The sequence below is a fragment of the Ochotona princeps genome, chromosome 32, assembly GCF_030435755.1.
Source record: "Ochotona princeps isolate mOchPri1 chromosome 32, mOchPri1.hap1, whole genome shotgun sequence".
In the NCBI taxonomy this organism is placed as follows: Eukaryota; Metazoa; Chordata; class Mammalia; order Lagomorpha; family Ochotonidae; genus Ochotona; species Ochotona princeps.
Window position 1 is genome coordinate 9,142,481 of NC_080863.1, and position 27,848 is coordinate 9,170,328.

Consider the following 27,848-nt stretch of genomic DNA (forward strand, 5'->3'; position numbering starts at 1 on the left):
TGAATGTGAAAAAGGAAAGCAGGTTATATACTGGGAGCGGGTGGGTACACAGACTGAGGAAATGTAAAACGTTTCCAAGGGAGAGAAAGAAAAATCTAGGAAACAGAGCTGTGTTTGCTCTGAGAGGGCATTCCATAGACAATAAACCAGAACTGGGCAAAAATATTTATGTCATTTGGCCTCTGAAAGAATGGCAAACTTACTACATTAAGATGGGAGTTTTCCTTATGAACTAGTTGTCAAGCTTGTGAGTCTTAGTGGGTAGATTCTAAGTCAGAGGGGGCGGTTACGTCCAGATTGAAATCCTCCCCTGCAAGGGCCCGACTCACTGGCCAACGGTAGTGACCCACCCGTCCTTCCTGCCACCACACAGTCACCTCGCAAGGCAATCTGGCCGCTGCTGGATCCAACGACAGAGTCACACGTGTGCTCCTGTTTTCCGTCTCGCGCCCCTTTTAGCCCATGGCTGTATGCATTGGACAACAAGATAGCAACATGGAGCCATCACTGCCCAGGGAACATATGCAGATGAGGCATGACTGTGGAATTGCTGCTCTTGATACACTCACATACAGAGACTGTGAAGGTGCATTCTATACAAGGTTAATGCGTATGAATGAGAAATTGCTACAAGTGACAATGTAGCATCATCGTGTTTGCCTTTTGGGGTGTCAGAAACAAAACCAGCCACCCACCCCACCTCCCCCTCCAAGTTCCATTCTACTACATGACAAAAACCAAAGAACAAAATTTTAGTCTTAAAATACATCTTAAAAGTTAGCTTTTTTTTTTCCTTCAAGGAAAAAAAAAAACAGTATTATAAATAAATTACACTGCAGTGAATTTGCCTGAACTCACTTCGTTTGTCTTCCAGCCTCTAAGTCAAATAAAAACAGCATAAAAACTGTACACTCTTGATAGTTGATCTTTTTATAAAATAACTTGTCTTCAGAGATGTAGATTTCGCAACAAGGAAAAACCAAGCCCTGTTGCCGTCACTATTATAAAATATATATATATAGAATTTTTCTTATAAAATGTGTATATTAATAGCTTTGCACAAATATTTTAAAGACACATTTAGCTAACCTAAGAACTTCATGAAAGTAAGACAGGCAGACAAATACTTCATGGGTACAAGGCACTACATTAAACATCGTCTGCTGGGAGAGGTATATTAATCCTTGGTCTCGTGAAGAATGCTATCTTCTCCCTAAAGGTCTGCACTTGAATGGGCTCTTGGTGGTTCTGGCCCCGCAGCTGGTAGATCTCTTTGGAAGCCTTCTTCAGCATCTTCTCAGCTGCCTGTTCCTGATGGTAGTCAAGCTTGGTCTGCCTGGTCTGTCGGCCGGCTTCCTTAAGCAGGCTGCGGAATCGCTCGTCCCGGAGCACCCAGTGCGGAAGTTCTGTCTGACCTCGCAGCTGAGCGTCTTCCAGCCTCTGCCTCAGCTCACGAAGGGCACAGATGTCTTCGTTCAGCTGCTTCTGCCGCGTTCTCGACGCCTGGAGATCCAGCTCCAAGTCCAGGGAGGTGCGGGCCATGAGCTCAGCCAGGGAAGACCTGCAGGGCTGCTTAGAGCGGAGGGTTCGTCTTTCGAGTGTATTTCGAACAAAGGGGGACTTGCGAGGCAGCGTCGAACTGTCGCTGTCACTTCGATAGAGTCGGCACACATACTGGCTCCGAGCCCCGGGCGAGAAGGTCTGAGAGCGGACGATGGTGCTGCCCCGCGCAAAGGGCGCCCCGCGGGCACGGCGGCAGGGCCGGTCCTTCAGGGAGCACACGACTTCCTCCGGAAAGAGGTCCTCCGTGTTGGTTTCCTTGTCAACCTTAACAGGTGGGGGTTTAAATTTCTCGGGGCTGTACGGGTCTGCCTGAGCAGCAAACACGTATCCGTGAAAGGAGTCCGCACCAGCACAACAGGGTTCTGGGTAGGAGGCGCTGGTCTGGGTGCAGTTGCCACAGCCACTGTCCACTGAGTCGGCCTGCCAACTCCGCTCGGATACGACCTCGGCCTGCTCTTCTTTGCGTTCCATCTCCAAGATCTCCTCCTCAGTATATTCCAGCTTCACGCGTTCCTCTGCCAGCTCTCTCTCTACAGCCTGCAGCTGGGCGGTGGTTCTAGCCAGCAGCGCCGTCACGGCGTCAGGCTTGCCGCAGAGCGCGCGTTCGGGCTCCCCGGAGGTGCCCTTCGCGAGGCGCCGGGGCTCCCTTGTCCCTGGGGGTTCGGGGCTGGTGAAGACCTGCACCGAGTACCAGCGCAGCTGCATCTCGCACGAACTCTCCCAATCAGCCAGGTGAACCTGAGCAATGCCCAGGAGTTCCTCCTGTCGTTGTGGATTCAGGGAACACACGTATAACTGAAGCGCTTTCAGCGTCAGCATGCTGGAGTGCACGGGGATTCTGAAGACTTCATTGAACACCAGCAGCGCCTGGAACTCCAGGGCCTTGGAGCAGTAAGTGCTGGGTGTGCCAGAGTCCAACGGAGGCACGTAGATGCGAATGTGAACTTTGCAGTCTTCCTTGAGCAGCAGCCCAGCACAGTTCTTCAGCTGAAGCACGTGTACGAGGAGACACTCGCTGGCGCGGTCGTGCAAAAATCCCACATAAATCTGTGGCTCTTCCTTCCCGCCCACCTCTCCCAGTGCAGGCTCTTCGGTCTCTCCGTCCCTTTTGGATAGGGGTTCAAACACTCCGCTATCACCTGCTAGCGAATAATCCGACAGGCAGGCAGATACGCTGCTTCCTCTCCTCTCCAGCCTCTTGGCGCTGTCTTCTCGAAGAGGGGTTACTGTTCCTGCCGGCGCACTACTGGCCACTTGGGGACCTCGTTCACGCGGTCCTTCACCGTCCCCCGCGAATGCGTGCTGCTGAAGGGAAGCCAAGTTGGGTAGATCTTCATCCCCCAAGGCGGAGGCTTGCGCACGTAGCCTGTCCAGGGCACCCAGGCCTGGCACCTCAAAAGCATCTGCCAGCTGCGCCAGGGGCGAGTCCCTGGACGCCGGGAGAAAGGGCGTGTCCAAGGGCGAGCTGGGAGGCGACAGAGAGGACAGGGAGGAACGAGAAGACAGCGATGCCAGGGACTGGGGTGTGTCCAGTGACCGCCGCTGTTTCTGGAAGCCTGAAGGGCCGAGTGGGTCTGCCAAGGAGGCATCGCGCCCCAGCGAGTCAGAGGGGATGAGGTGGAAGCCCAAGAGTTGGCCACTCTCGGCGTCCGGCTTCTCGTACTGGGGTAGGCCGTAGATGTCGGTGAAACTCAAGGAGCTCAGGGACCCGCGGCTGGAGGCCAGCGAGCCTCGGCTGGAGGCCAGGGACCCGCGACTGCTCCCTGAAGACACCGTCAAGGTGCTGGCGGACAGGCTTTTCAGCTGGGACCGGAGATACGATGTTAAGCGGGTAGCTTCTTCCAGCTGCCTAAGTAGGCAGTTCCTCTTTTCTTGTAGCAGAATCCTCTCCGTGGCTCCCTGCGCGGACGAGGCGCGAGTGCGCTGGGTCTCCTCCTCCAGGCGCCTTCTCTCCTGCTCCAGCCGGGCCACGTCCTCCACCGAACGCCGCTGTTGAATGATGCGCTGGAGTTCTTGCAACAGGGCCTCTTTCTCTTTGATGAGCTGCAGCCTATCCCTGTCCGTCTCCGCCATGCCCGGCCAGGATTCATTCTCGAGTTGGGCCAGCTGCTGCTGGATATGCGAGACTCTTTTTCTGGCTTCCTCATACTGCCAGTTAAGTCTGACTCTGTCTGCGAGTCTCGTTTTATCATCAAAGACCAACTCCCCGATGGCATCCGTCTGGGAACCGGCATCACAGAACTGTGGAGGCAAAGGAGACTCGCCAGGCAAACTGGAACGGGAAGGGGAATCCTGTAGCGAGTCGGTGATGGAGCAACTATTCTTAAAGCCATCAGTCAGCCTGGCCAGGCTTTGAAGGAGGTCCCGGCGTTCCCGCTCGCCTGTACTGATGGCTTTCTTGATGGTGCGAAGCTCGCTCAGGATGGCCTGCGCCTCATCCAGTTTGTAGCTGGTATGCGCACTTGACATCTTCCGATCTATCTCCTGCAACGTCTCCACTCCCTTTTCCTTGTACTGCAGTTCTTGCTTCATCTGGGTCAGCTCTCGTTTTAATCTGGAGAGCCTATCCCGGCGGCTGGCAATCTCGGCTTTGATTTGGTGTGGGTCATACTTTGTGTTGGTGGAATACCCAGAGAAGGAGCTGGCGTAGGAGCGGCTGTCATCCTCACACATCTTGTGCAGTTGCTGGAATTCCTCCTGAGCCAGCTCGAAGCGCTGCTGCTTGATCTGGTAGATTTCCTTCTTGGCATTCAGGGCCTCCTGGGCCACAATTAAATATTCCTTCAGCATCCTCTCCTGCTCTCGTCTCCACTGTTCCCTCGGGTCCTCAAGCTGGGTGAGCTTATTAATGTGGTCCATGTAATAAATCCCGATCTGTTTGTCATAGACAGTTTCCCATCCTAAAGGAAGTTCGTCCCCAACACAATCCGCAAAGGTCAATGGCTTTGTTATCCGGTCGCGGGGATCTATCCACGAAGTCTGGCGCGTGTTGTGGTCGATATAGAAGACGCGGCCGTCGTAATCTCGCGCCTCCTCCCAGCCGGCGGGCAGCGGCAGCTGTGCGCTCTCCCGGGCCCGGGGCGGCGGCGGCGCCGGCGCCGGCGCCGGCGGCGCGGAGGACACCGAGGGAACCGCGGCCGGCGGCGGGGCCGAGGGCGCAGGGGGCGCCGGCTGCTCCCGCGGGGCCTGCGCGGGCGAGGGCGGCGGCTCCCGGGGGGCCTCCCGCTGCTGCCCCTGTCCCCGCCGCCGCCGCCGCCGCCGGCCGCCGCTCAGCCACGGCATGATGGCGCGGGCCCCGCCGCCGCCCTCGCCCTCGTCCCGTTCCGGCCGGCCCGAGCGCGCCGCTCCGTCCGCCAGCACTAAGGCTCTGCGCCCTGGGCGCGGGGAGCCACCCGCCGCTCCCGGGGCATCCTCTCCACCCGGCCTTTACGCGCCCGCGGCTCACGCCGCTCCACCCGGATCGCTACCGCATGCGAAGTCACAGCACTCCAGCCCGAGTCGCCGCCGCCGTCAACCCCGCCGCCGCCGCCGCTGCTGCTGTTGCTGCTGCTGCTGCTGCTGCCGGCCGCCCCTCCATTTCCGCTGCCTGTCCGGCCATCTTCATCCTCCGGCGCGGCCTGGTCCGGAAATGAATAAATCTTAAAAAAAAAAAAAAAGAGGAAGAAAAAAAAAAAAAACCTTACCAGCTCTTGTACAACAAGCCTACCCTTAACTTGCACACACACAGTACTGTTATTGTAACAACACTGATTTCATCTTCTGAGAAAGAACGTTGTATGATTGCAGACAAAAGGGACAAGTACAGTCAAGGCCAAAATCCGTCTCCTTGTTCAGAAAGCATTCCGGGAATTTATGGAGTCAGGATAAATGGCGTGTAACTAGACTGAATGTGACGGGAACAGAGGGGAGGAATGCGGAAAGTCCCGGCACACACGTTGCACTTCAAAGATGGCTGCTGAAATGTCATTAGGGAGGTGTCATTTAACACTGTGATGAGCCAGAAGGTAGCTCTCTGGTCAGTTCGAATAGAGATTTACCCAGACTCCAGTTGTAAAGTTGGCGACAAGGCCTTTTTTGTTTGTTTAAAGATTCATTTGGTTTTTTTTTTTTATTGGAAAGGCAGTTTTTTTTTTTTTAAACAGAGATAAAGAAAGAGAGGGAAATCTTCGTTCAGAGGTTTACTCCCCAAGTGGCCACAATGATGCCCAGAGCTGAACTAATCTGAAGCCAGGAGCCCAGAGCCTCTTCTGGATCTCCCACATGAGTGCAGGGTCCCAAGGCTTTGGGCCATCCTCGACTGCTTTCCCAGGCCATAAGCAGGGAGCTGGATGGGAAGTGGTCACCAACCAGAGCCCATATGGGATCCCAGAACTCGCAAGGTGAAGTTTTATAGCCTCTGAGCTGACCCGCAGGGCCTTAACAAGGACCTTTAAGAGAAAGCTCCACAGATTTTTCAGCAAAGTCAGCTACCTTGAGGCAGCAAGTTACTTGGCTAACAGGGAGGCCAACAGTTGTCACTGCATGTTGGGGAAACTTGCTCTTAGGCAAAAGGGCGGAGACCTCGTCTTTGATTTCCTCTGTGGACCACCTAACCCTTCTTTGTTTCTTCTGTGAAATCCAGAAGCCAGAATATACCATCCAAAGTCAAGGTCATTTCTAGCAGGGTGTGGAGATGAAGCCCTAGTGGGACCCTCAGTTAGTAGGTGGATGGCCGCATCTGACCGCTGGCCCCGAGGTTGACCCTTCTGAGGTTCGGATGCAGATGTCCTGTTGGGCCTAGCGGAGGCCCCAGGCCCAGGCCCAGCCCCTGGGAGAAGTTTCTGGCTTCTTCACTGAGTGGTCCTGGCCCTCATCCTTTACTATGCAAACTGGTCCCTGCTCTGGGAACTGTTTTTTTTTTTTTTTTTTTTTTTTTTTTCTGTTTCCCCACTTGTAAGCCTGCTGCCTTCTCTCTGCCACTTGGAAGTTCCCCCCCGTAGCATCATTATTGGATCTCTGTCTGCTTGGAACAGTTACTAGTCACATTACTGTTCAGGCCCTTGACATGATTTGCAGGTTTATCTCAATATCTACAAAGACAAACAAGGTTTGCTTTAGTAGTTTCTTGCCTCTGCTTTTATGTGTCCACTCAGTTCTATTGCTTGTTTATACTGAGACTGTTGAGCTCTCGAGTTCTCTCTCCTAGGGATTTTCATCAAAAAAACATTCGTTTCAGCTTCTTCCATTCAGCTTGGCTGTTTCTTTCTGTCTCTCTTTCATCATTCTAAGCTCTGAGTGGAATAAAGGGATATTTAAGTTTTTTTTTTTTTTTTTGGTCGAAGTGTTTTCCTCTAACAGAGATAAGAGTAGTGGAGTGATTCCAAGTAATGTTGATGACTTGTTATCATTGTTTCCATTTTGTGCTAGACAGTATCCAAAAGTTTACATTGATATTCATCCATTTAATTTCTTTTCATGATAATAGTCGTAAGACTTGGTTTACGTTTGCTGTTTTATTTATTTTTAACCTTTTTATGACAGAGAGAGTGCTCCCATCTCCTGGTTCCCTCTGGGGTCAGAGCAGGAAGCCGGGAACACAAGCCGAATCTCCTGTGGCTGTCAGGAACCCAACTCCTCCTGCTAGCATCACTGCTGGCGCCAAGGTCCACCTTAGCAGAAAGGCCGGCATCGGGGTTTGCAGCTGGCACCTGACCCTGACACTCTGATGTGGGGTATGACCATCTGAATGGGCAGCTCACACGCTAGGCCAGATGTCTACCTCTGTGATCTCCTTTGAGCTGGCGGATTCACTCTCTGAATGCAGTCTTGCTCCTGGAAAGACGGGTTGGCCGGGGAGGGGATGGGGGGGAAAGCATTGTGGCAGAGTGGGTTAAGCGGCCGTCTGCAATGCTGTCACCCCATGTGAGCACTGGTTTATGTCCTGACTGTTCCGCTTTTGATCCAAGCTCCCTGCTAATGATCAAGAAAAAACAGCGGAAGATGGCCCACGTGGTCCCTATATCCATGTAGGAAACCTGGATGGATTTCTAGGTTCCTGGCTGCTTCCTGGCTCAGCCCCAGCTGTTGTAGCCATCTGGGGGAGTGAGCCAGTGGATGGAAGATTTCTTTCTGTCTCTGTTTTTATGATTCTGTTTTTCCAATGTAAATATATACACATATATAACTTGCCATTTCTGTTTGTTCTCAGTTCCCAGAACATCTTTTAGGTTAGAAATCTGGGCACTGAGATTTGGACAGCAGACCCCGAAGGAAGTGGAGGACTGTGTAATTGTTTCGTGAATTTTGAGGCTTGAGAAATCTGGTCAGGATAATTAAGTCATGGTGGCTTTTGTCTGTGAGTCTGTACATTTTTGCTCAGAGGGCTAGCTGTGTCGTAAAACCCCGATTGATGAGTCAGCATTCATCTCTTTACATATTTTGCTTCCGTTTATAAAGATTGAATTGCTAGCTTTATGATTTTTATTTTCACTAAGCAGAAAAAAAAAGTCACAGGTTAAATTTCAGCGCTGGGCTATTGGCATGTAACCAAGGGACTGTTCACATGTTAAGGTATAACATTTCAGGCTGTGTTACGTTGTTCCCTAGTACAAGATGAGCAGTGGGGTTTCTTATGCAAAAAGTGAACATTTCAACTCTGCTGGTTCCATATGTCCTTGATTCGCATTGTAGAGTTTCAATTTAATTTGCAGGATAGATTTTTTTTTTTTTTTTTTTTTGGAAAAAGAGTTTTCTATTGATGGAACTTGGAAATATAAAGAAGCAGGCAAGTTCTGGGATTCTTTAACCAGAGTTTCTCAAACAGTCACCATGAAGTTGAACTCTGGGACCCGGTGGCGTGGCCTAGTGCCTAAAGTCCTCGCCTTGAATGCGCCGGGATCCCGTATGGGCGCCGGTTCTAATCCCGGCAGCTCCACTTCCCATCCAGCTCCCTGGCTGTGTCCTGGGAAAGCAGTTGAGGACGGCCCAAAGCTTTGGGACCCTGCATCCGTGTGGGAGACCTGAAAGAGGTTCCTGGTTCCCAGCTTCGAATCTGCGCAGCACCAACCGTTGCGGCTCACTTGGGGAATGAAACATTGGATGGAAGATCTTCCTCTCTGTCTCTCCTCCTCTCTGTACATCTGATTTTGTAATAAAATTAAATAAATCTTAAAAAAGAAAGTTGAACTCTGATATGGCACTAGTGGAGAGAGCTGGGGTGGAGTACATCCTGGAGGTCTGGGCAGAGCAGTGCCAGGGAATCAGATGGGCTTTCCATCAGATCTCTTCAGGGAGCTCTGGGAAGTTTGGCCTCCAGGCAGGAGAACACCTCAGCTCTTCCTCTGGGTCCTGCCCAGGACCCACCGTTGTGGACCCTTGAGGTCATGGATGGCCGTTCAGATTTACCTTCTGACTGCGGTGAGGACCAGCGATTTGCTGTGCAGCCCACGTGGTCTGCAGATGGCCAAGGCTGCCTGTGGACAGCTGGGATCCGGCCAGCTCGGGAGGCAGGGCTACCATTGTCTCCAAGGGTGGGGTTCCCAGCCCTGAGGCTGCAAGGCTGAGAACGTGGATGTTAGAAAAAGGGAATTTGTATGAAGCAGGATCCAGTTATGAAAAATTGGCCTCTTTTGGGAGTAGGGGTGGGGGTGAGGTGGAGCCGGGTGGGAACGGCTGAGTCTCAGACAAAGAAAGGCCCCTTGGCTTGGCGTGTGTGGCTGACTCTGGGCCTGCAGGGGTGGGAAGAACTGCTCTGTAGGAGTCAGAGGCTGGGCTGGTTTGGTCCCTTCCATACAGGAGCAGGAAGAAATCCAGCAGCAGAGAGCCCAGTGTGGGAGAAGAGCCAAACAAAACGTCTGCACTGCCAAGCCTGCGCACACTAGACGTCACTGGAGCCCGGAAGAGGAGCCAGGATGTGCTGAGGGAGCAGGCCAGGTGGTCACTGTGTCCCCTGCAGAATTCTACACTGCTTCTGAGTGTCTCATGGATACTTGGAGCAGGCAGTGTGTTCTTTTGGAGGGGGGTCTCACTGAGGAAAATAAGATAGCAGGTAGACTTCTGAGTTCCATAACGTGCGTTACAAATGTTAACTTAGGGGTAGAAAGGCATTCTGTTTCCTTGTTATGCATACTCTGCCACAGTGTTTCCAATCTGGTATATCCTGGAAATGTAAATACAAATGCATTTTTTTCAGAGTTCTTGTATGCATAGTAGGGTTTGGTTTTGTTTTGATTTTGGTAAGCGTTGTACCTAAAAGGCAATGATAGGGAAAGAGAGAGAAATGAGCCAGGGACCAGGGACTCTATCCCGGTCTCTCACTTGGGTGGCAGGGTCCTAAAAGTGTAGGGCATCTTCCATTGCTCTCTTAGGTATGTTAGGAGAGAGGTAGATCAGAAGTGGAGCAACAGGGATTTGAGGCAGGGCTCTGAAGTGGCATACCAGTGTTGTAAGACGGGCTTACCCTGCTGTGCCACAGTGGTGGCCCCTGAAAGTACAAATAGATTTGAATAGCTGGCTTTCCTCACTCACTTTTGTGATTGAATCAGAAGAATTTTCTAACTTAAAATATGGGTTCCTCCTCCTTATAAGGGTGGAAACCATGGCGCTAAAACATCACAACCATGTCCTCGGATTAGATGGTATATAAATAAAGAACTAACTTGTCATTTAATGCACAATACTGTCTCATGATTCTCTGTGTGTGTGCATGTGCCATTGTTGATAGATGTTTTGGAGAAGGGAAAGGTAAACTTGACTTGAGCGAAATGTTGGCACTGAATAAATACAGAGGGGTTTGTGAAGAGCAGGTCTACTTAGAACTTGTCACGTTCTTTGACTTTTTAATCATATGCATTATTCTGCTTAGTAAGGACATGCAAATTCAGGGTTACTGACTTTTTTCTCAACTCTCTTCTTCCCAGGCGCTGTTATGTGGTCTACTTGTCATGTGCCCTAACGACCCCCTGAAATATTTAGAGCAAATGATTATGTACATAATGGAAAATGGACTTGAAAGTCTTACTTGGTACGTATTGGTTTGCTTTGTAAGGAGAGAAGTGTTTTCCACCAAAGGCCAAGCCTTCTTTGTACAGTGGTCAGATCAAAGTTTTGCCCGTCCAGTATTGGACGCTGTCCAATACCCGCGTTGGCCAAAGAATCCACCCATAGGCTTGTTCGGGTCCAGAGACTTCAATAGGAATAACTTGTCCACTGGTTTGCAACTTGGGTTTTAACAGGTGACCTCATCGGTAATCTGTGTTCCCTGTACGTCTCAGGATGGCAGCAGCGAGGAAAGGGAGGCTTGGGTTTCTTAAAGGAAACAGTGAAAGCTTTGTGAAGCTGTGTGTGTGTGTGTGTGTGTTGAGGTAGGGGAAGAGGCAGGGACATGGATTGAAAAGTCCTGCAGGTGACTGTGGTCTAGTGCTTATTAAAGGGATACCCCTTCCTTTCTACCCCTGCCTTCTCCACCTCCAAGAGCTAGTGTTTTGGGACAGCACTATGGCATAGCAAGCTAATGTTCTGTTCTAAGGCGTCTCATTTGAGCCCCAGTTCCGTTCCTGGCTGCTCCATTTGCTGTCCAGCTCCCTGCTTACAGACTGGGAGAACAGTGGAGTATGGCCCAAGTGCTTGGGTCCTTGCACCCATATGGGAGACTTGGAAGAGGCTCCTGGCATGCCTCCCAGCTTCAGAACAGCTCTGGTCTGGATATTTGGACTGTTTGGGGAATAAACCAGTGGGTAGAGGACCTCTCTCTCTGTCTCTCCTTTCTCTGTAACTCTGCCTTTCAAATAAACATAATAAACAAATGTTTAAACAAAAAGAAACAAGTGGAGCAATCATGGAGCTGGGTACTAGGACGTGACGTTCTTTTTTGACCTTGTTTTATGGTTTTATTAAAGGGACGAGTGCATTGATCCAGCCATGAGACCAAAAATCCAAAGATTATCCGAAACTTACTTGGAGAAACTTTTCGGACTGGATGATCAGTTGGTAATTATTAGTCACCATACATTTCTAAAATATGTATGTTTATATATATAATTTACATATACATTAATTTAAATATATTTCTAAACTATGTATGTTAACTAAGTTCCCCAGATAGATTTTAGATTTGATAGCTGTAGCATCTGTTTTTGGAATTGCATGCCCCTAGAAAAGTGAAGGAATGTCACACTTGCACAAACACACACCTATGTACACACACAGTCACACCGACCAAAACCTCCTCAAATTCCCAAGAAGCACTTGCCCTTGCTTATAAGGTCTTCACCTGTTTTCCTCTCATGTTTATTTATTTTTTTAAATTATTTTTTAAAGATTTATTTTTATTACAAAGTCAGATATACAGAGAGGAGGAGAGACAGAGAGGAAGATCTTCCGTCCCATGATTCACTCCCCAAGTGAGCCGCAACGGGCCAGTGCTGCGCCGATCCGAAGCCGGGAACCAGGAACCTCTTTCAGGTCTCCCACGCGGGTGCAGGGTCCCAAAGCTTTGGGCCATCCTCAACCGCCTTCCCAGGCCACAAGCAGGGAGCTGGATGGGAAGTGGAGCTGCCGGGATTAGAACCGGCGCCCACATGGGATCCCAGGGCGTTCAAGGCGAGAACTTTAGCTGCTAGTCCACGCTGCCGGGCCCCTCTCATGCTTATTTATAATGTTAAAACAGATTTGTGGAAACTGTATGTAGTTTTTAAAAAATGATTTTATTAATATGAAAGGAAAATAAGAAAGGAAGAACGAGCGAGATCAGACATACAAGTCAGCTCTGGGACCCCGCGTAGTGGCAGCCCAGTGACTGTAGTCCTCACTTTGCATAGGCTGGGATCCCACATAGGTGCCAGTTTGTATCCTGGCTGCTCCACTTCTCTTCCAGCTCCCTGCTTGTGGCCTGGGAAAGCAGTCGAGGACGGCCCAAAGCTTTGGGACCCTGCACCCGTGTGGGAGACCCAGAAGAGGCACCAGGCTACTGGCTTTGGATTGGCTCAGATCGGGCCATTGCAGCTACTTGGGGAGTGAACCGAGGGATGGAAGGTCTTTCTTCCTGTCTCTCCTTTGCTCTGTAAATCTGCTTTTCCAATAAAAATATTTTTTTTAAGTCAACCCTCTGTAGCTGCTGCTTTGGATCCTTTAAAGAGAACCAGGAAGTAACATAGGACATGAGAACTTCTAGCACAAAAATAGACAAGAAAGCTAACGTAGCCAGCGGCGTGCAAGGAGAGACACACGTGCACTAGCAGGATGCGTGTGAGAGGTTCTGTGTGATCCATCTCCATCCCAGGGCACCATGTGAGGAAGCCCGGGCAGCACCTGCTCACCTCCGGTGGAAGTTGAGCAATGAGAAGCCAACTCAGAGCCATGTTCAAAGTGCATGCTGAGAACCGGAAACTGCTGGATCTGTGTGGAAGAAAGGGTGGATAGGAACACAGGGTCCCAGTCTGCGGTCTGTGACAGCGAAACGACAGAGGGTTCGATGGGTCTGCCAAGCCTGGAGTCGGGTGGAGGCAGCTTGCCCAGCTGCTGAGCAGTCCTCCTCGTCCAGTCCCTGTTGGTCTTGGCTTGTGGCGTGTGGGGTGATGACCGGCTTTGTCAGCTACAGATGTGTGGTCTGCTCTGGGTCAGCCTCAGGGGTTAAGAATTCTGGGCCCCTTCTTCATCTCCACCCCTACACTCCTGGAATAGTTTCTCTTTTGGCATTTTCTCATTTGTATTCCATTCGAGAACCATTGCTAAAAGGTCTAAATAATGATTGAGGACCACTGACGTGGAGGTATACAGAGCGAAGAACTTAGAGGCTGGCGCTGTAGCATAGTGATTAAAGCTGGCATCCTTTATGAACCCTGGTTTGTGTCTCAACAGTTCTACTTGTGGTCCAGCTTCAAGGAAGTAAAATGCAGTAGTTCTCAATGTTTCTGATATTTCAAACATAGTGAACTAGATCAATATTAGCTTTACTTTTTTTCCCCCCATTTCTATGCAGTTTCCTATATAGGCTCAACTTGCACTATGAGGGATTTTCATGTGTCAGTAAAAAAAAGTTTCACTTGTTAATTTTTTTTTTTTTTTTGAAAGAGCATCAGGTAGAGGGCTTCCATTCATTGCTGCCTCCTCAAATGCCTGCCTTAGATGGGGCGGAGGAAAGAAGCCAGAAAACAAGTTAGATCTCCCAGGGGGGTGTGCAGGGTCCCAGTCGCTGGAGCCATCACTGCTCTGTGTGGTGTGGAAGCTATTGGGAGGAACAGAAGCGAGCCTTGCCCCCAGGCAGCACATGGGCACCCCAGTGAGCATCTTAACTGTCAGGCGAATGTCTGCTCCGATAAAATATTTCAAATGTTGGGACTGATTCTTTTTTTCTTTTAATACTTTAAAAAAAGATTTATTTTATTTTTATTGCCAAGTCAGATATACAGAGAGGAGGAGAGTCAGAGAGGAAGAGCTTCTGTCCGTTGATTCGCTCCCCAAGCGGAGCTGAACTGATCCGAAGCCAGGAGCCAGGCGCCTCTTCCAGATCTCCCATGCAGGTGCAGGTCCCAAGGGTTTGGGCCATCCTCGACTGCTTTTCCAGACCATAAGCAGGGAGCTGGATGGGAAGCTCTCATCCCATAGGGGAATCCCGGTGCATGCAACATGAGGCCTTTAGCCACTAGGCCATCTTGCCGGGCCTAGGACCAATTCTGATTCCCCGTGGACTTCTGAGATTTCTTTGCAAGGTTTTATCAAGCTTCACACTAGGTCTTGCATGCGTGTAAAATATAACAATGCTTCTGAGACAAGAGTGAATACAATAAACAGGAAGAGAGAGTAACCGAAAAGAGTCGGGACTGTTGTAACAGTGAAGAGAAAGACCCTTTAATTGTAAGGGGGGGACTAGCTGCGTAGACTTGGCGCATTTCTTAGGAAATGAAATCTCCAGATGGACCCAGTCAGTAATTGTGAAAGAAGGCATATACAACACTTGAAAAAAATTCTTTTATTGTGGCAAACGTTAAACACAACCCAGAAGTACATCCAGCTTGAACAATAAGCAGCGTTTTGCCAATCTTGCTGATTTGTTCTGTTTCCTGCTGTTTCTGGGCTAGTGGAAAGCAAATCCAGAAACCGTATTATTTTATTATTAAATACTTAGTGTGTATCTCTGGGAGGAAGTGACTTTTTTTTTTGAGAAAACAAACACAGGGCTATTGTCTGACATAATGAGAAGCAGTGATGACTGAATATCATCTAGTGCTAATTATGCCCACATTTATATTCCATGTTGGAGTTTCCCAGATTGCCTCAAAAATAGCCTATAAAATTGATTCTGTTCTAATCGGAATCTCTAGAGTGTTTGCGTACTGTCCTTGTTGTCCCTTACCTAACATCACTTGTAATAGACAACATTTCTCCTTTGTTGCTTCCCCCCACTCCTCCAACCCCCCAAGTCACTTCTCTCTTGAAGGAAACAGACCCTTTGTTCGGTAACATGTCCCACATTCTCGTTGCTTCCTCTGGTGTCATTTTACTAACTCTGCTTCCTGTGTTTCCTGCAAGCTGGGAATTACATCAAGAGCCTTGATTCCATTCAGCTTCCCCCCACCCCATCATCCCCACGCACCCCCTCTGCGTTCCCCCCCTTTGTTCCTTGCTGCCAGGAATCCTGCCTGGGGTGTGGAGTTCTTTCTAGCACATTGTATCAGGTGACACTCCCAGTCCAGGTGGACTCACTTTTGGCGAATCTTGTGGATTATAAATCTGTAGGCCGGGTATGGACACTAATACAATGGCTTCCGAGTTGGAATCCTATAGCTGCTTTAGGATTTCATGATGGTTTCAGAATACCTCTACCTCGGAGCTGCCCGAGAGAAGAACATCAGATACAGTTTAAGAAAATTATGTGCTGCTTATTTTCCCCGCTGCTTCTCTCTGTAAACCTGACTTTCCAATAAGAATAAAAATCATCAATAAAATAGATCTTTTTTTAAAAGTTCCACCCAGTTGCTTCTGGGAATCCCAAGGCTGCTGGTGAGCCTCCCAGAGTTCCCTGGGTATGTCTGTCCTGAATCTGGAAGGCCTGTAGGAGAGGAGCTGCTGTCCTGGCGTTTCTGAGAGCCCGAATGCCTGGTTCAACTCATGCCCTGGGCTTTTGCACCTGCTGCTCCCTAAGATGCCAGCGTAGCCTGCCCTTCCCCTGTCTCCCGGCTCTACTCCTACAATACCAGTCAGTCACGCTTTTCACAAGGAGGAAGCCACGTTTGTTCACCTCCAAAGCAGTATTACTGTGTGGTAAGAAACGAAAATTCCCGCTTTGTTTTTCCATCAACATTGAAGATGTGTCTTTAAAAAAACTTTTTTTTTTCTAAGTTGCAATCGCATTATTTTGAAATTTGGCATAATGTCAGATTTCTGTAGAATTTTTGCATCATTTTCATATTTGCATAATTTAAAGTCATGTATGTGGTCCCACCCCTCTGATCTGCAATTTTAGCTGGTTTGCTTGGAGCTGGGTATGGTGACTGATTGAGTTAGGCATGGCCATGGACTCCCTGGCACTCATGGGTCCTGGAGTCGTGTACAGGTTAGGTTGTTCCAGGCTGCAGTACCCACGGACACACCCAAGAACATGGTATGGGGCGGGCCGGGCCACAACACCCACTGCTCATACATACGCAGGATTGAGGGCTTGGCCTCTGACCAGCAAGGGCCTAGCACCCACTGGCGTGGCAGAGATCAGGTTCTGGGAGTGGGTCTGGTGAGGGAACTAGAGAGGCTCCCCTGATGAGCCATTGCTGTCACCGCTGAGCATGCGATTCAGGCTTGGCTGTTGGTCAGATCAAGCAGGGTAGATCCGCCTGTCTGCACGTGTGTAGGGTGGCCTTGGAGGGGGGTGGATTCACTGGCAAGTGCAGGTGCCAGGCTGGGATGCGGGGCTTGCCGGGTTAGGCTATCTATCACACCTGCTGGTTTGCATGAGTCAGGGACGGCAGCGGACTGGGCAGGGCCGGGATGTGGCACTCACCAGCGAGAGTTGGCACTGGGAGTGGGCTGAGTCAGGCCAGGCTGCAGCATCCGATGACAAAGGTCAAGACGGAGGATGGGCTATGCAGAGCTGGGTCAGAGCAGCCACTGTCGTGCACAAGATGTGGAGCTGGGAACAGGCCTGGTTGGGGAGCTAAGGGGACGCCTGGCTAGGTTGTGGTTCCCACCGTTGAAAGCGAGAGCCGGAATAGGGGTGGTGGTCTGGGCTGGACATGGCTGCAGGCTCCCTTGGCTGTTCCTATTGTATCCCTCGTAGTCATTACATGCCGAATGATCTGGAAAAGGAGAAGGAAGAGCGGGGCATTCCTCACATAAACTGAGGTTGGAAAGCAAATGGGTGGGCCCGGTTCCCATCCTAGTTTGACTGACTGACTGTGTAAGACACCTGGGAAACAGTTCTAGCATTCTGAATATAGTGTGAGTGCTAGGGCTGTTAAACAAGTTTGTTAACTATAATGGGGAAAAAATGTGTCATAATGTTGACACTGTTCAGTGTAGACTATGAGTATTAGATATTCATGCTACTTCTCTATATGTTTTTTATAAAACATCATCACTTTTTTCCTTCTTATTTTTAAAAATTTATTTATCTTTTATTGGAAAGGCAAATATACAGGGAGAACGAGAAACAGAGGGAAAGGTCTTCTGTCTGTTGGTTCACTCCCAAAGTGGCCACAATGGCTGAAGTTAAGAAGCCAGGAGCTTCTTCCGGGTCTCCCACCCAGGTGCAGGGTCCCAAGGCCTTGGGCCGCCTTCCACTGCTTTCCCAGGCCACAAGCAGTGAGCTGGAATGGAAGTGGAACAGTTGGGATATGAACTGGTGCCCATATGGGATTCTGGCAGTGTGCGCAAGGGGAGGATTTTAACCACTAGGCTACTGCTCCAGGCCCTATAAGTTTGATGTTTATTTATTTATTTTTTTAATTAATGAGGCAGAGATGGCCTGGGCTGGACCAAGGTTGGGAGTCAGCAATGCAAGTTGAGGCTCTTCCGTGTGGGTGGCTGGAGACATTTTAATTTAACTATCCCAGCTGCCTCCCAGCGTCTGCATTGGTCGGAAACTACAGTCAGGAGCTGGGAACTGAACCCAGGCCTCATGCTGGACTAAATGCTCAGCTCACTTGTCACAAAGAGAGCAGTCTTACATTTCATTTTAAAAAAATCTCTTCCAGTCTATGAAACAGTAGGCCTTAGTGTCTTTTCTGTCCCCAGTGACCCTCTGTAGTCATAGTGACTCATTACAGCACGTGTGTCTAGAGAAGAAGATGCTAACAGAGCGGAAAGGAAGACAGACGGATTACAGGTGAATCTGTTTGGATTTTGTAGACTCTAACATGAAAGGAAGAAGTGTTGCCACATTCTAACTTGCAGCACTCATTCAGGATGTAAACATTCCCACTCACTTTTTAAAATAGCAAAATTTTCTCTTTTCTTTCCAGTATCCCAGCTAACTGTATAAACTACACTCAGATTCCCTGTTGTGATATACTCTCCTTTCCTGTGGCACTGAAGGTGCATTAGCAGGTGTCTGGGGACAGCCACACTTGGTGGCGTGAGTGGCACTGGCTGAGAGCCCGCGGTATCTAATACCAAGTTGCTTTTTGTTACTATTGTTTAAATCCAGCAGCTTTCCCAGACTCAAGCAAAGTGGTCAAGTGGCAGAGAGAGCTGGCCTGTATCCATGCAGCGATTCTGTCGGCTGGTCCGTGCCTGCATTCTCCTTGAGGGAGGGAGTATGTCCCAATCCCAGTTACACGATCCACAAGAGCTGTGAAGAGTAGGAAGCCAGCTGGTGGGGTTAGGGTGTTTGGGAGTGGGCCCTGTGGTTCTGGTTCTGGGAGCTTCTGCTAAGCTGCATGCCCATCCTCAGAGGGAACTTGGTGCACCTGGGCTGCAGCCCTCCCTTGCTCGCAGCTACTTTTTTTTCTCCTCCGAAGACAACAAGGGGATGCCTTATCCCCTTCCCAAGTATCCCCCCCATATCATTACTACAGTATAGTTCTGCATAAAGTCGTATGTCCATCATTGCAGGCATGGACAATGGCAAAGAGTCCAGCATCCTATTTTCAAGATAGAGTAAACAGTTTCATTGGGAGTCCATCTTTAGTCTGAAAGTAGAGATGCATACAGCATTGTATCCTCACATCTGGATACGATAGTCTCCATTATACAGTTACTATACATCTCCTTAAATGAAAAGCCACAAAACAAAATCAACAACAGGAAGAAAAAAGGAATTACCAACATCACGAAGTTAAATAACATGCTACGGAATGCTCCCCAATGTGGAGCATGTTCCAAGTGTTAACATGTTCCATGTTAAGTTGTTTCAGTAGTTCTGGAATGCTGTTGATTTCATTGCTCCAAGGATGAGGAAATCCTTCCAAGATCCATTGGCTTGCGATCTTCACCGGCCCAGATACTTGCTGTCAGTGCTTGACTGGGAGACTTGTCCAATTTTTCCTGCCGTCCATGATACTAGACATCATCTCCAGGCCTCAATGAACTGGTTGTCATGTCTCTCATGTGCATGTAGGCATGCCGCCTACTGCACTGTCTTCAGCAACTGAGGAGGCCCAGTTCTGCCATGCGCACTCCACAGTCAGCCCACGAATCCTGCGTTTCTCCCCATGTTTGGAGTTCTGAGCTCATCAGTTCAGTTGAGAGGGTCTCCAAAGAAACCTCGTTTGACTCCTGTGTGTGCCATGCGGTCAGGCTCAGTCCGTCGCCTGCATCAGCTACACACACACTGGTGGTTGCAGTTGCTGGGTCAATTTTGTCTCCAGCCCCATCTGTTATGCAAACTAATGGATGCTGTGGCCCAGCCCAACCCTGCCCACCACACACTCAACTCTTATGTATACCAGCGGGAATTGCAACCCAGTAGGAGTGACCCTCAGTCTAACCAACCCCACTTTCCAGCAGCTGGCAGTGCTTCTGCCTGTCCAGCCAGGTACACCCCAGCCTTGGTTCTCATGCTCACTGGAGGAGCTGCAGCCCGTCAGAGGGGTCCTCACAGTTTCCCTTCTAGACCCACTCTCGGCTCTGGATCTTGCACTTTCCAGAGGGTTCTGCAGTCTAGCTTGACAGGTCTTGTCTGCATTCCCAGTACTTGATTTTGGAGCTGTGACAAGGCCTGATCAGCCTGCACTCAGTCTGGCTCACCTCCCAGTGGCAGATTTTGTCCACACAGGTGAGTGCTTGGCCCATCCTGAATTGGCCTACTTTCTGCCCTGGCAGGTACTGCAGCCTTGCCCGACTGGTCCACGCCCATTCAGGCTCTTACTATTGGGTGCTACAGCCCAGCCACACCTGGTCCACCTCCAGATCAAGCTATTGTGTGGTTCAGCAGGTGCAGAGATCTAGCCCAGCCTGTCCTATACTCACCCTAGCTCTTATGAGCACCAGTGGGTGCTGGAATTTAGCCCAGTCTGGCACACCCCAGATCCAGTCCGCATCCATGCTGAGGCATAATGCAGTCTTGTCTAATCCAGTTCGCCTGCCCGCGTTCTGGCTCTCATGCTCACCAGTGGGGACCACAACCCAGCCACAGTGTTCCCCTTAGCTCCCTGACCAGGCCTGCTTCCAGCCACAGATCTTGTGCATGCTGGTGGTTGCTCTCACCCAGCTGGCATAGCTGATCCCCCATCTTGGCCTTTGCCATTATATGCTACAGTCTGGTTTGGCTTGGCCCAGCCCCCACCGATCCCACTTCTCACTGGTGGTTGCTGCAGCCTAGCCCTGCCCAGCCTGCCCCATCCCTGGCTTTCATGCATACAAGTAGGTGTGATATCCTAGCCTAGTCACAACGGCCTACATCCCATCCTGTCTCCTGCACATGCCAGTGTGTTATGGTTTGGCTTGGCCCTGCCCAGTCCACAACCCCAAAACCAACCCACACACTTGCCGACAGGTAGAGCAGCCTTGCCTGCCCTGACCAACACCCAGGCCTGAATCACATGCTCACTAACAGGGGTTGCAGCTCACCAGGAAGAGTTCTCCAAGCTTCCCTACCAGGCCCACTTCCAGAACCATATATCATGTGTGCCAGCAGGTGCTAGTCGCATATCCAATGTAGTCTTCTCCCTCCGTCTTGGCCTATATATATCCAGTGGATGCTGTGGTCTGACCCACTCTGTACCTTATTCTTAGATGTACCTACAGTGCTACAGCCTGGGCCAATCTGCCCTGTTCCCCACCCCAGTACCCATGAGTGTCGGGGGTTGCATGGTCATGCCTAGCTGAGCCCTTAATCCCGCCTCAGCTCTTGAGCAAACAGCTGGTATGGCAGTCCCACAGGGGTGACCCCCGCAAATCTCCCACAGTCTGCCCCCAGACCTCAATGCTGGTTGGTGTTATGCTCCAGCCTGTGGTGATTCCATTCCCTGTTCTGACACTCATCGGTGGGTACTGTGATCTAGCTCTGCCTAGCAGGCCCCCAACCCTAACTCTAGTGTGTGCAGGTGAATGGTGATTATGGTGGTTGACGCTAACTAGCCCAGCACAGGTCTCCCATGTGGGCAGGTGCATCGGTCTGACCCAGAAAAGTCCTCTAGTGTCCCTCCTCCAAACTGCTCGGCTTCAGCGACCCCTCACTTACCTGCAGGTAGAGTGGCCTTGTTGGCAGAAGTCCCCCAAAAGTCATTCCTCACCTGTAACATACTCCTTCAGTGGTTCCCCTTTCCCATACATCCCATAACCCCTTCCCTAATCTAGCCATAGCCCTTGTGCCAGTGAGCACATGGGTTCCCCAGCCCGGTCTTTTGGTGGGGTAGCCTGCTGGCGTGAAGCTTTTCCTGCCCACCTAGCACCCGAGATCCCATCCCCTGGCATATGTGCCAGCCTGAAATCCTACCCTTCTATCCAGCCGGGACTTAGGCATATTAGCTAATCCTCAAGTCCGGTCCGCCCACACAGACAACATGCCAGCAGAGTGCTCTAGCACCCCCTCCCCTTTACCCACCTTGGACCCAAATACGAGTGGGAGGTCCCAGGCTCTCTCTGCTGTGCTGCCCACCATCCCCAACCCTGCGCAAGTCTCTGGCCCCTGGCACAAGTGCCTGGAGGCTGCCTGGGCACCATGCAGGTGTGGAACAAGGTGCCCAGGCACTGCAAGAACAGATGCAAGGCAATCCATCCGACTCTTTTTCAATTATTTATTTTAGGTGACTCCAGAACTGATGATAAAAGCATGTACCTTTTACACTCGAAATTTAGTAAAAACTCACTTCTGGTAAGAATCAGATTTTTTTGGGGGGGCTGGGTAGGGGGCAAGAGAATATGGTCTAACTATATTATTTACTCCTCTATTGGTTTTAAATTTTTGATCTAAGCCATAGGGGGAAAAGTTTGGCCAATTGTATTGACTTCATTTTTTAAAAAATCTATGTCCATTTCAAATTATGTACTTCCTTTCAATATAATCAGCTCTTCCCTGGTTAAACAAACCTGTTCTTTCTTACTTCACAGTATGACTGTGTATAGGCTTAGAGTCCACTTATCCCAAGTTCTTGGGGCCTGTCTTGTGTTCGTTTTAGATTTGCCCCTTTTTTCTGCTTGCAACGATGAAGAGGAGGATTCTTTTGATAGATTGAGGTTATGATAGCATGACCTCATCTGGTGATTTCTTTTTCTTAACCAAAAAGAAAGAAGATGGTTGCATTTGTATCTTCCTGTGTGTCTGTCAGAGATGTGGCAGAGCAAATACAAGTTGTAGGAGTTTCTCTCCGATGAAATGGTTTATGAAGGGCTAAAAGAAGTGCCACTTTATTATGTATCTTCAATTTCTTTACTGATGTGTTGCCCTGAGATAAACGCGTTCTTTTTCTTACCTTCTGCCTGGAGCATTTGGAGGGATATAGCCATACCTCATGTGAATGAAGATGAAATTCTGGCTGAAAAGATGGAAAAAGCAATAGCACATTATAACTGCAAACTTCAGAAATCTACATTATTTTCCTGGCACGTTTTTGTAGAAAATCAAAGAAGAAAATTGAAAGGTAGATCCTTATATGGCAGCTTTGTGTTCCTTTGCCTGAATTATTTTTGTGTTTAGGCCGTTGTCTAGAAGTTAAAGTCAAGCTGTTAATTTGAAATGTAGCACTATTTGCTTTTGTTTAAAAAATTTATTTATTGTTATTGTGAAGTCAGATATACATAGAGGAGGAAAGACAGAGAGGAAGAACTTCTGTCTGATGATTCACTCCCCAAGTGGCCGCAACAGCTGGAGCTGTGCTGATCCGAAACCAGGAGCCAGGAGCCTGGAGCCTCTTCCAGATCTCCCATGCAGGTTCAGGACTCCAGAGCTTTGGACTATCTTCGTCTGATTTCCCAGGCCACAAGCAGGGAGCTGGATGGCAAGTGGGGTTGCTTGGGATTAGAACCGGTGCCCAAATGGGATCCCGGTGCATGCAAGGTGAGGACTTTAGCTGCTAGGCTACCAGGCTCAGCCCCAATATTTGCTTTTGCAGCCTAGCAATTCAGTTGCCAATTAAGATGCCTGCATGCCCAGCCCATCTCTAGTTCCAGACTTTTACTTCTTGCTGATGTAGATCCTGGGAGGCAGTGATGGTGGTTCAGAGTAGTTGAATTACTGCAACCCGTGGTGGAGACCTGAACTGAGTGGCAAACTTTGCTTCTGTCCAGCCCAGCCCCATTGCTGACATCAGGAGTCAACCAGTGGAAAGGAATTCTCCAGTTGTATCTCCCATGTAATTAAAAAATATTTATTTATTTGAAAGGCAGGAGAGAAAGAGAGAGAGAGAGATCTCTTATCTGCTGGTTCATTCCCCAAATGGCTGCAACAGCTGGAGCTGGACTAGTCTTAAACCGGGAGATTGGAGCATCGTGTGTCTCCCACATGGGCACAGGTGCCTAAGGGCTTGGACCATCCTCCTCTGCTTTCCCAGGTGCATTAGCAGGGAGCTGGATTGCAAGTCTCATATCAACTTTTAAAAATGCATTTTATTTTAACAGAAAGCTGGCATATTTAAAATCAAATGTGACATGTGTTTATATGTAGGTTATGTGTAAATATGAATAGGTAGCCACCGTCAGCTTTATTTTTATGTAATACACAGCTGATGTATTACGGATATCTACCAAGCGTAGCTGGTGTCATACAGAACTCTATCTTCCTTGCAAATCTTTTATGTAATGAATACATGAAGAAACAGAAAGGAACATCACTCTCTCTGACTTAAGACTTGGTGGTTGCAGTGGGTGCACAGTGCGTGTGTGTGATTTTATGGCGGGGACCAAGAGCCACAGCCTTTTGCTCAGACTTGCTGCAGCTCAATCACTGATGTATGGCTGTTGCAAGCCAGAGACACCATTTGGTCTGCATCTCAGACAAAGAGGTCCCTCCAGAGATGTTCACATCAGAGAAGTTCAGAACTGGTTAATTGGCTAACTAGAATCTCCGAAAGTTGGACTGGTCGGTGATGACCATGTTCGGAATCCCCATTCTGGTGCTTTCCAAGCCCTGAAGGGAGTGCAGTTGCCTGCACATCAGGTTGGCCTCTCTGCGGATGTGTTTGGCTCTGCGCGGCTGGGTTCTTTTTACTGCTGCTCACCACCTGGGCCTTGCTGTGCAGCCGTTGCTTGCTCCTTCCTTGTGTCTCTCACTTTTCCTTCCCTTCTCCCCAGGCCTTTCTGGTTTCTGGGCCTTCCTCTCCATTGCTCTCCGACTCCATCTCTCCCATGTTTGGTTGTTGTCTCTGTCACCCAGTCCCTTCCTCTCCTGTAGCCTGACCGTCTTGAACCTGCCAAAGCTCTCTCCTCACACCTCCCACTTCTGTTTTCTTTTGCCCAGAATGCCATCCTGTCACTCCTTCTCCATATTCTCCACCTGCTATTCCTTGCCCTTCTTACCTTTCACCACTACACAGCATAGAAGTGCATGTATGTGTATATATGTGTATGTAAATTTACACACACACTATAAGGGGCATATATATATATATACACACACATATATTAAGATTTGCCTAATGAATTTTTGGCCTTATTTACTTTTTCTTTCTCTTACACTCTACCTTTCCAATAAATATTAAAATATTATATAATGTTTGCATATATGTATATATATATATGCACACACATGCACACACACATACATAGAGAGGGGGAGAAAGAAAGAGATTTTCCACCTGCTGATTCATTCCCCAAAAGGCCACAACAAACCAGGCTGAAACCAGGAGCCAGGATCTCCGTCAAGCTCTCCTACATGTATGCCAGGGGACCCAAGACACCCTCTTCTTGTATTCCACAGGCACATCATCAGTAAACAGAACTAGAAGCATAGCAGCTGGGACTCAAACCGGTGCTCTGATGGCATATGCTGGCATTGCCAGCAGCGGTTTAAGGTGCTGTGCCACAGTGCGACCCCTAATTGCACGGTATTTAAAAGAAAAAAAAAGCGAAAAACAATTTGTTCCCAAAGCGTACGTGTCAGCAGAATCCACGTAAGATCCAGATATCCTGCTTCTTTTGAGAAAACAGAGCGAACCAAAGACTAAGCAACAGCTGCCACCAGTACTGGGTGTCTGTTTCCCAGAGGACACAATTGGCTGCAGCTACGAAGCCACTGCTTTCAGTGAGTGGTTTTCCCAGCCTGCTTTAGTCATCCTTGCTGGCCTGAGTATGTGAGCATTGGTTGGGAGAAGTCATATAAGGAGCCCGTTAAACAATGGAGCATACAATTCAATTCTGAGGCACTGGATCTGAATACAACCCGTGATTGTATTTCTTATGAGTCAGTTTGGAAACTCTGATTTGATGCCAAACAGATTTGTTTTAAAAAAATTATATGGGATGTGGGATTTCTTTGCATCTGTTACAGGTTAACATCTGTGCGCAAAGGGGATGTTTTACAAGTAAAGTTACAGGTGTACTATCTCATGCTATCAAATGTAATTGGCTGCTTGGATAGGCTTTGTGGCACAGCGGGTGAAACCGCCAATTGGACTGTTGGTTCGGCTCCCAACTATTTTTTGCTTGCTATTCAGCTTCCAGGTAGTGTCCCTGGGAGGCCGTAGATGATGGTTCATGTGCTTGAGTTCGTGCCACCCTGGGGCAGAGCTGGATGGCTCTCCCGTCTGTGACCTGATTCAGCCTTGGCCGTTGCAGGCACTGGAGGAATGAACCAGTGGCTGGAAGATCTCTCTTTCTCTGTTTTGTTCTCTCTTTCTGTTATTCTGGAAATATTTTCAAAGAAGTAATGAATTGCAGATATAATGAAGTTGAAAGACTGGGGCTGAAGTTGTGGTACGGGGGTAAATTATGCTGCCTATTACACTGGCTTCCCATAAGGGTGTTAGTTCACATTGCTGCTGCTCCACTTCTGATCCGGCTCCCTGCTGACGGCCTGGGATAAGCACCGGAAGACAGCCAAAGTACTTGGGCGCTACCCAAGTGGGAGGGACCTGGTTGAAGCTCTTGGCTGCTGGCTTCCACTTGGTTCATCCTTGCCTGTTGTGGCCACATGGGGACAGAATTAGCAGACAGAAGATCTCTGTCTCTCTCTATGTAACTCTGGATTTCAAGTAAATGGATTTTTACAAATAAAAGCAGAAAACCCCAAAATGATAAGACACAATATTGGTTCATTATAAATATGATAGAATATCAAATCACTATGTTTAGAAGTAGTTTTGACACCAGCAATCTAATGTATTTGCTTTAGAAGTACTCCTGCGGGTTCAACAGCTGCTGTATTGTCACAAGCTAAAAGTTATTCTAAGAAACTGGCGGGATAAAGCAAGACACAAGGCTAAAAAGAGAGAAGATGAGCTGGTATTGTATATTTTATGAACTTAATTTTTTAAAATTTGGATTTTCCGGTTATAATCATGCTGTCTCAGATAATGATGCCACGTGTGGAAAATACTAAAATCCTGATTATGAAGTATTTTTTTGGGGGGGCGGCTTTGTTCTGTTACTTAATGATTTAAATTTTACTTCAGCTACCCTGAATATTTCTTAGGAATTTTTATTATTTCATTTGAATTATGAACATGAAGAGAAAAATCTAATTTTTAAACATACAAAGAAACTAAGAATTTTGTTGAAAGGAATATTTTGATGGATAGGTAGTTATTATATGAAAAGGAAACTGATATAATGTGGAAATAAATGATAAAGATTGAATACATTTTTTTCTAGATAAAGTTGCATTGCTGTCCTTTTTCAGTGTCCAATAAATTGCTTAATGTTAAGTGTTTTTTTTTTTCAATTACCAACCTAAAGGACTAGTCTTGCCTGATACGTCCACTAGAAATTAAAGCAATTGAAAAAGAGAATTCAGGGAAGCCATTCAGCTATCCGTATATTATCACTTCAAGTTGTTCTAGAATGTTTGGGGTAACTTGTAGGATCGGGCATGACAGCATGCTGCTCTCCACCCGCTGTGATCCTGTGCTGTGGCTCCACTTCCTCCACAGCCTTTCTCCCACGCGTGGATTGAGCAGTGCCTGTAATTAGGAAGATGCCAGCTGCCCTGAATCAGTGGGTTGTCAGTGGTGCTGGTCCTGCCGGAACTTGTTGGCCGTTAGGTCTGGAGGGCACCTGGACATACTTGTATATGTGTATATAAAGTGCTTAAAACGTTTGTAGCAAACAAAGCTAAGAGACAAGTTTGGGTACAGACAATTTTTGAGATGTACGCGTGATTTTTAAAATCATATGCCTTTTCCATGTACTTTTGGAAGATACCTTATATGTATGTATTTTAAAAGCCTTCCATGCAAATAAATTGAACTCAGTTTTGTGTTCCAAACTTTTTGAAGTATCTGCATATATGTGTATGTCTGTGGGTGTGGGGTGGTGGTAAAACACTTGCTTACCCTTAGAGCATATTCTTTAGAGAGTGTCCAGGAATCTATCCTAAAAGTTAAAACAGGAATTTACAGCAAGAAGTTGGGTGAAGTTTCCATAGAACTCTCTGACTCCTGTTCTGTGCTAACCGCCTTCTTTGTGTGGTCCAGGTACAAATCCCACCCTTACCAGAACATAGATTTGTGTGTGTGTGTGTGTGTGTGTGTGTGTGTGTGTGGGCATCCTCTCTGTGTAGAAGGAGACGTGCTGAAATCTGTGTGGTGGCTGCTGTGGCAATACAGTGTGACAACCGGGAGAAAAGATACTGAATTCAGGCAGTGGTGTTCCGAGCCTGCTTTGCCTCCGTGGGGAGAACTGCAATGTGTGGGACTGTAATCTGTCATCGAGTCCAGCCCTGTGCTCTGAATGCGTTTTCTCCCAGGTCTCCGAGGTTTCATGGAGTTTGTAAATGGTTTTCG

At 48.6% G+C, this 27,848-nt stretch overlaps 2 protein-coding genes across 3 annotated transcripts in view; one reads left to right on the top strand and one right to left on the bottom strand.

The window, feature by feature from the left end:
• The window catches only part of FBXL13 (F-box and leucine rich repeat protein 13), a 165,597-nt gene that overhangs the window by 12,451 nt on the left and 125,298 nt on the right, over nt 1–27,848 (top strand). For both annotated transcript variants that reach the window (XM_058657566.1, XM_058657567.1), the window contains exons 2-6: nt 10,461–10,564; nt 11,439–11,529; nt 21,720–21,787; nt 22,399–22,553; nt 26,240–26,349. In XM_058657566.1, the coding sequence (XP_058513549.1) occupies nt 10,461–10,564; nt 11,439–11,529; nt 21,720–21,787; nt 22,399–22,553; nt 26,240–26,349 (528 nt within the window). The remainder of the gene's footprint in view (nt 1–10,460; nt 10,565–11,438; nt 11,530–21,719; nt 21,788–22,398; nt 22,554–26,239; nt 26,350–27,848) is intronic.
• WWC3 (WWC family member 3) lies at nt 783–5,046 on the bottom strand. The gene has a single exon (XM_004591352.3). It carries the CDS (start codon nt 4,843–4,845, stop codon nt 1,150–1,152), a length of 3,696 nt encoding a protein of 1,231 aa, XP_004591409.2. The 5' UTR covers nt 4,846–5,046; the 3' UTR covers nt 783–1,149.

Excerpts from the sequence above, each read along its gene's own strand:
- WWC3 (XM_004591352.3), bottom strand. The coding sequence starts at position 4,845 with ATGCCGTGGCTGAGCGGCGGCCGGCGGCGGCGGCGGCGGCGGGGACAG.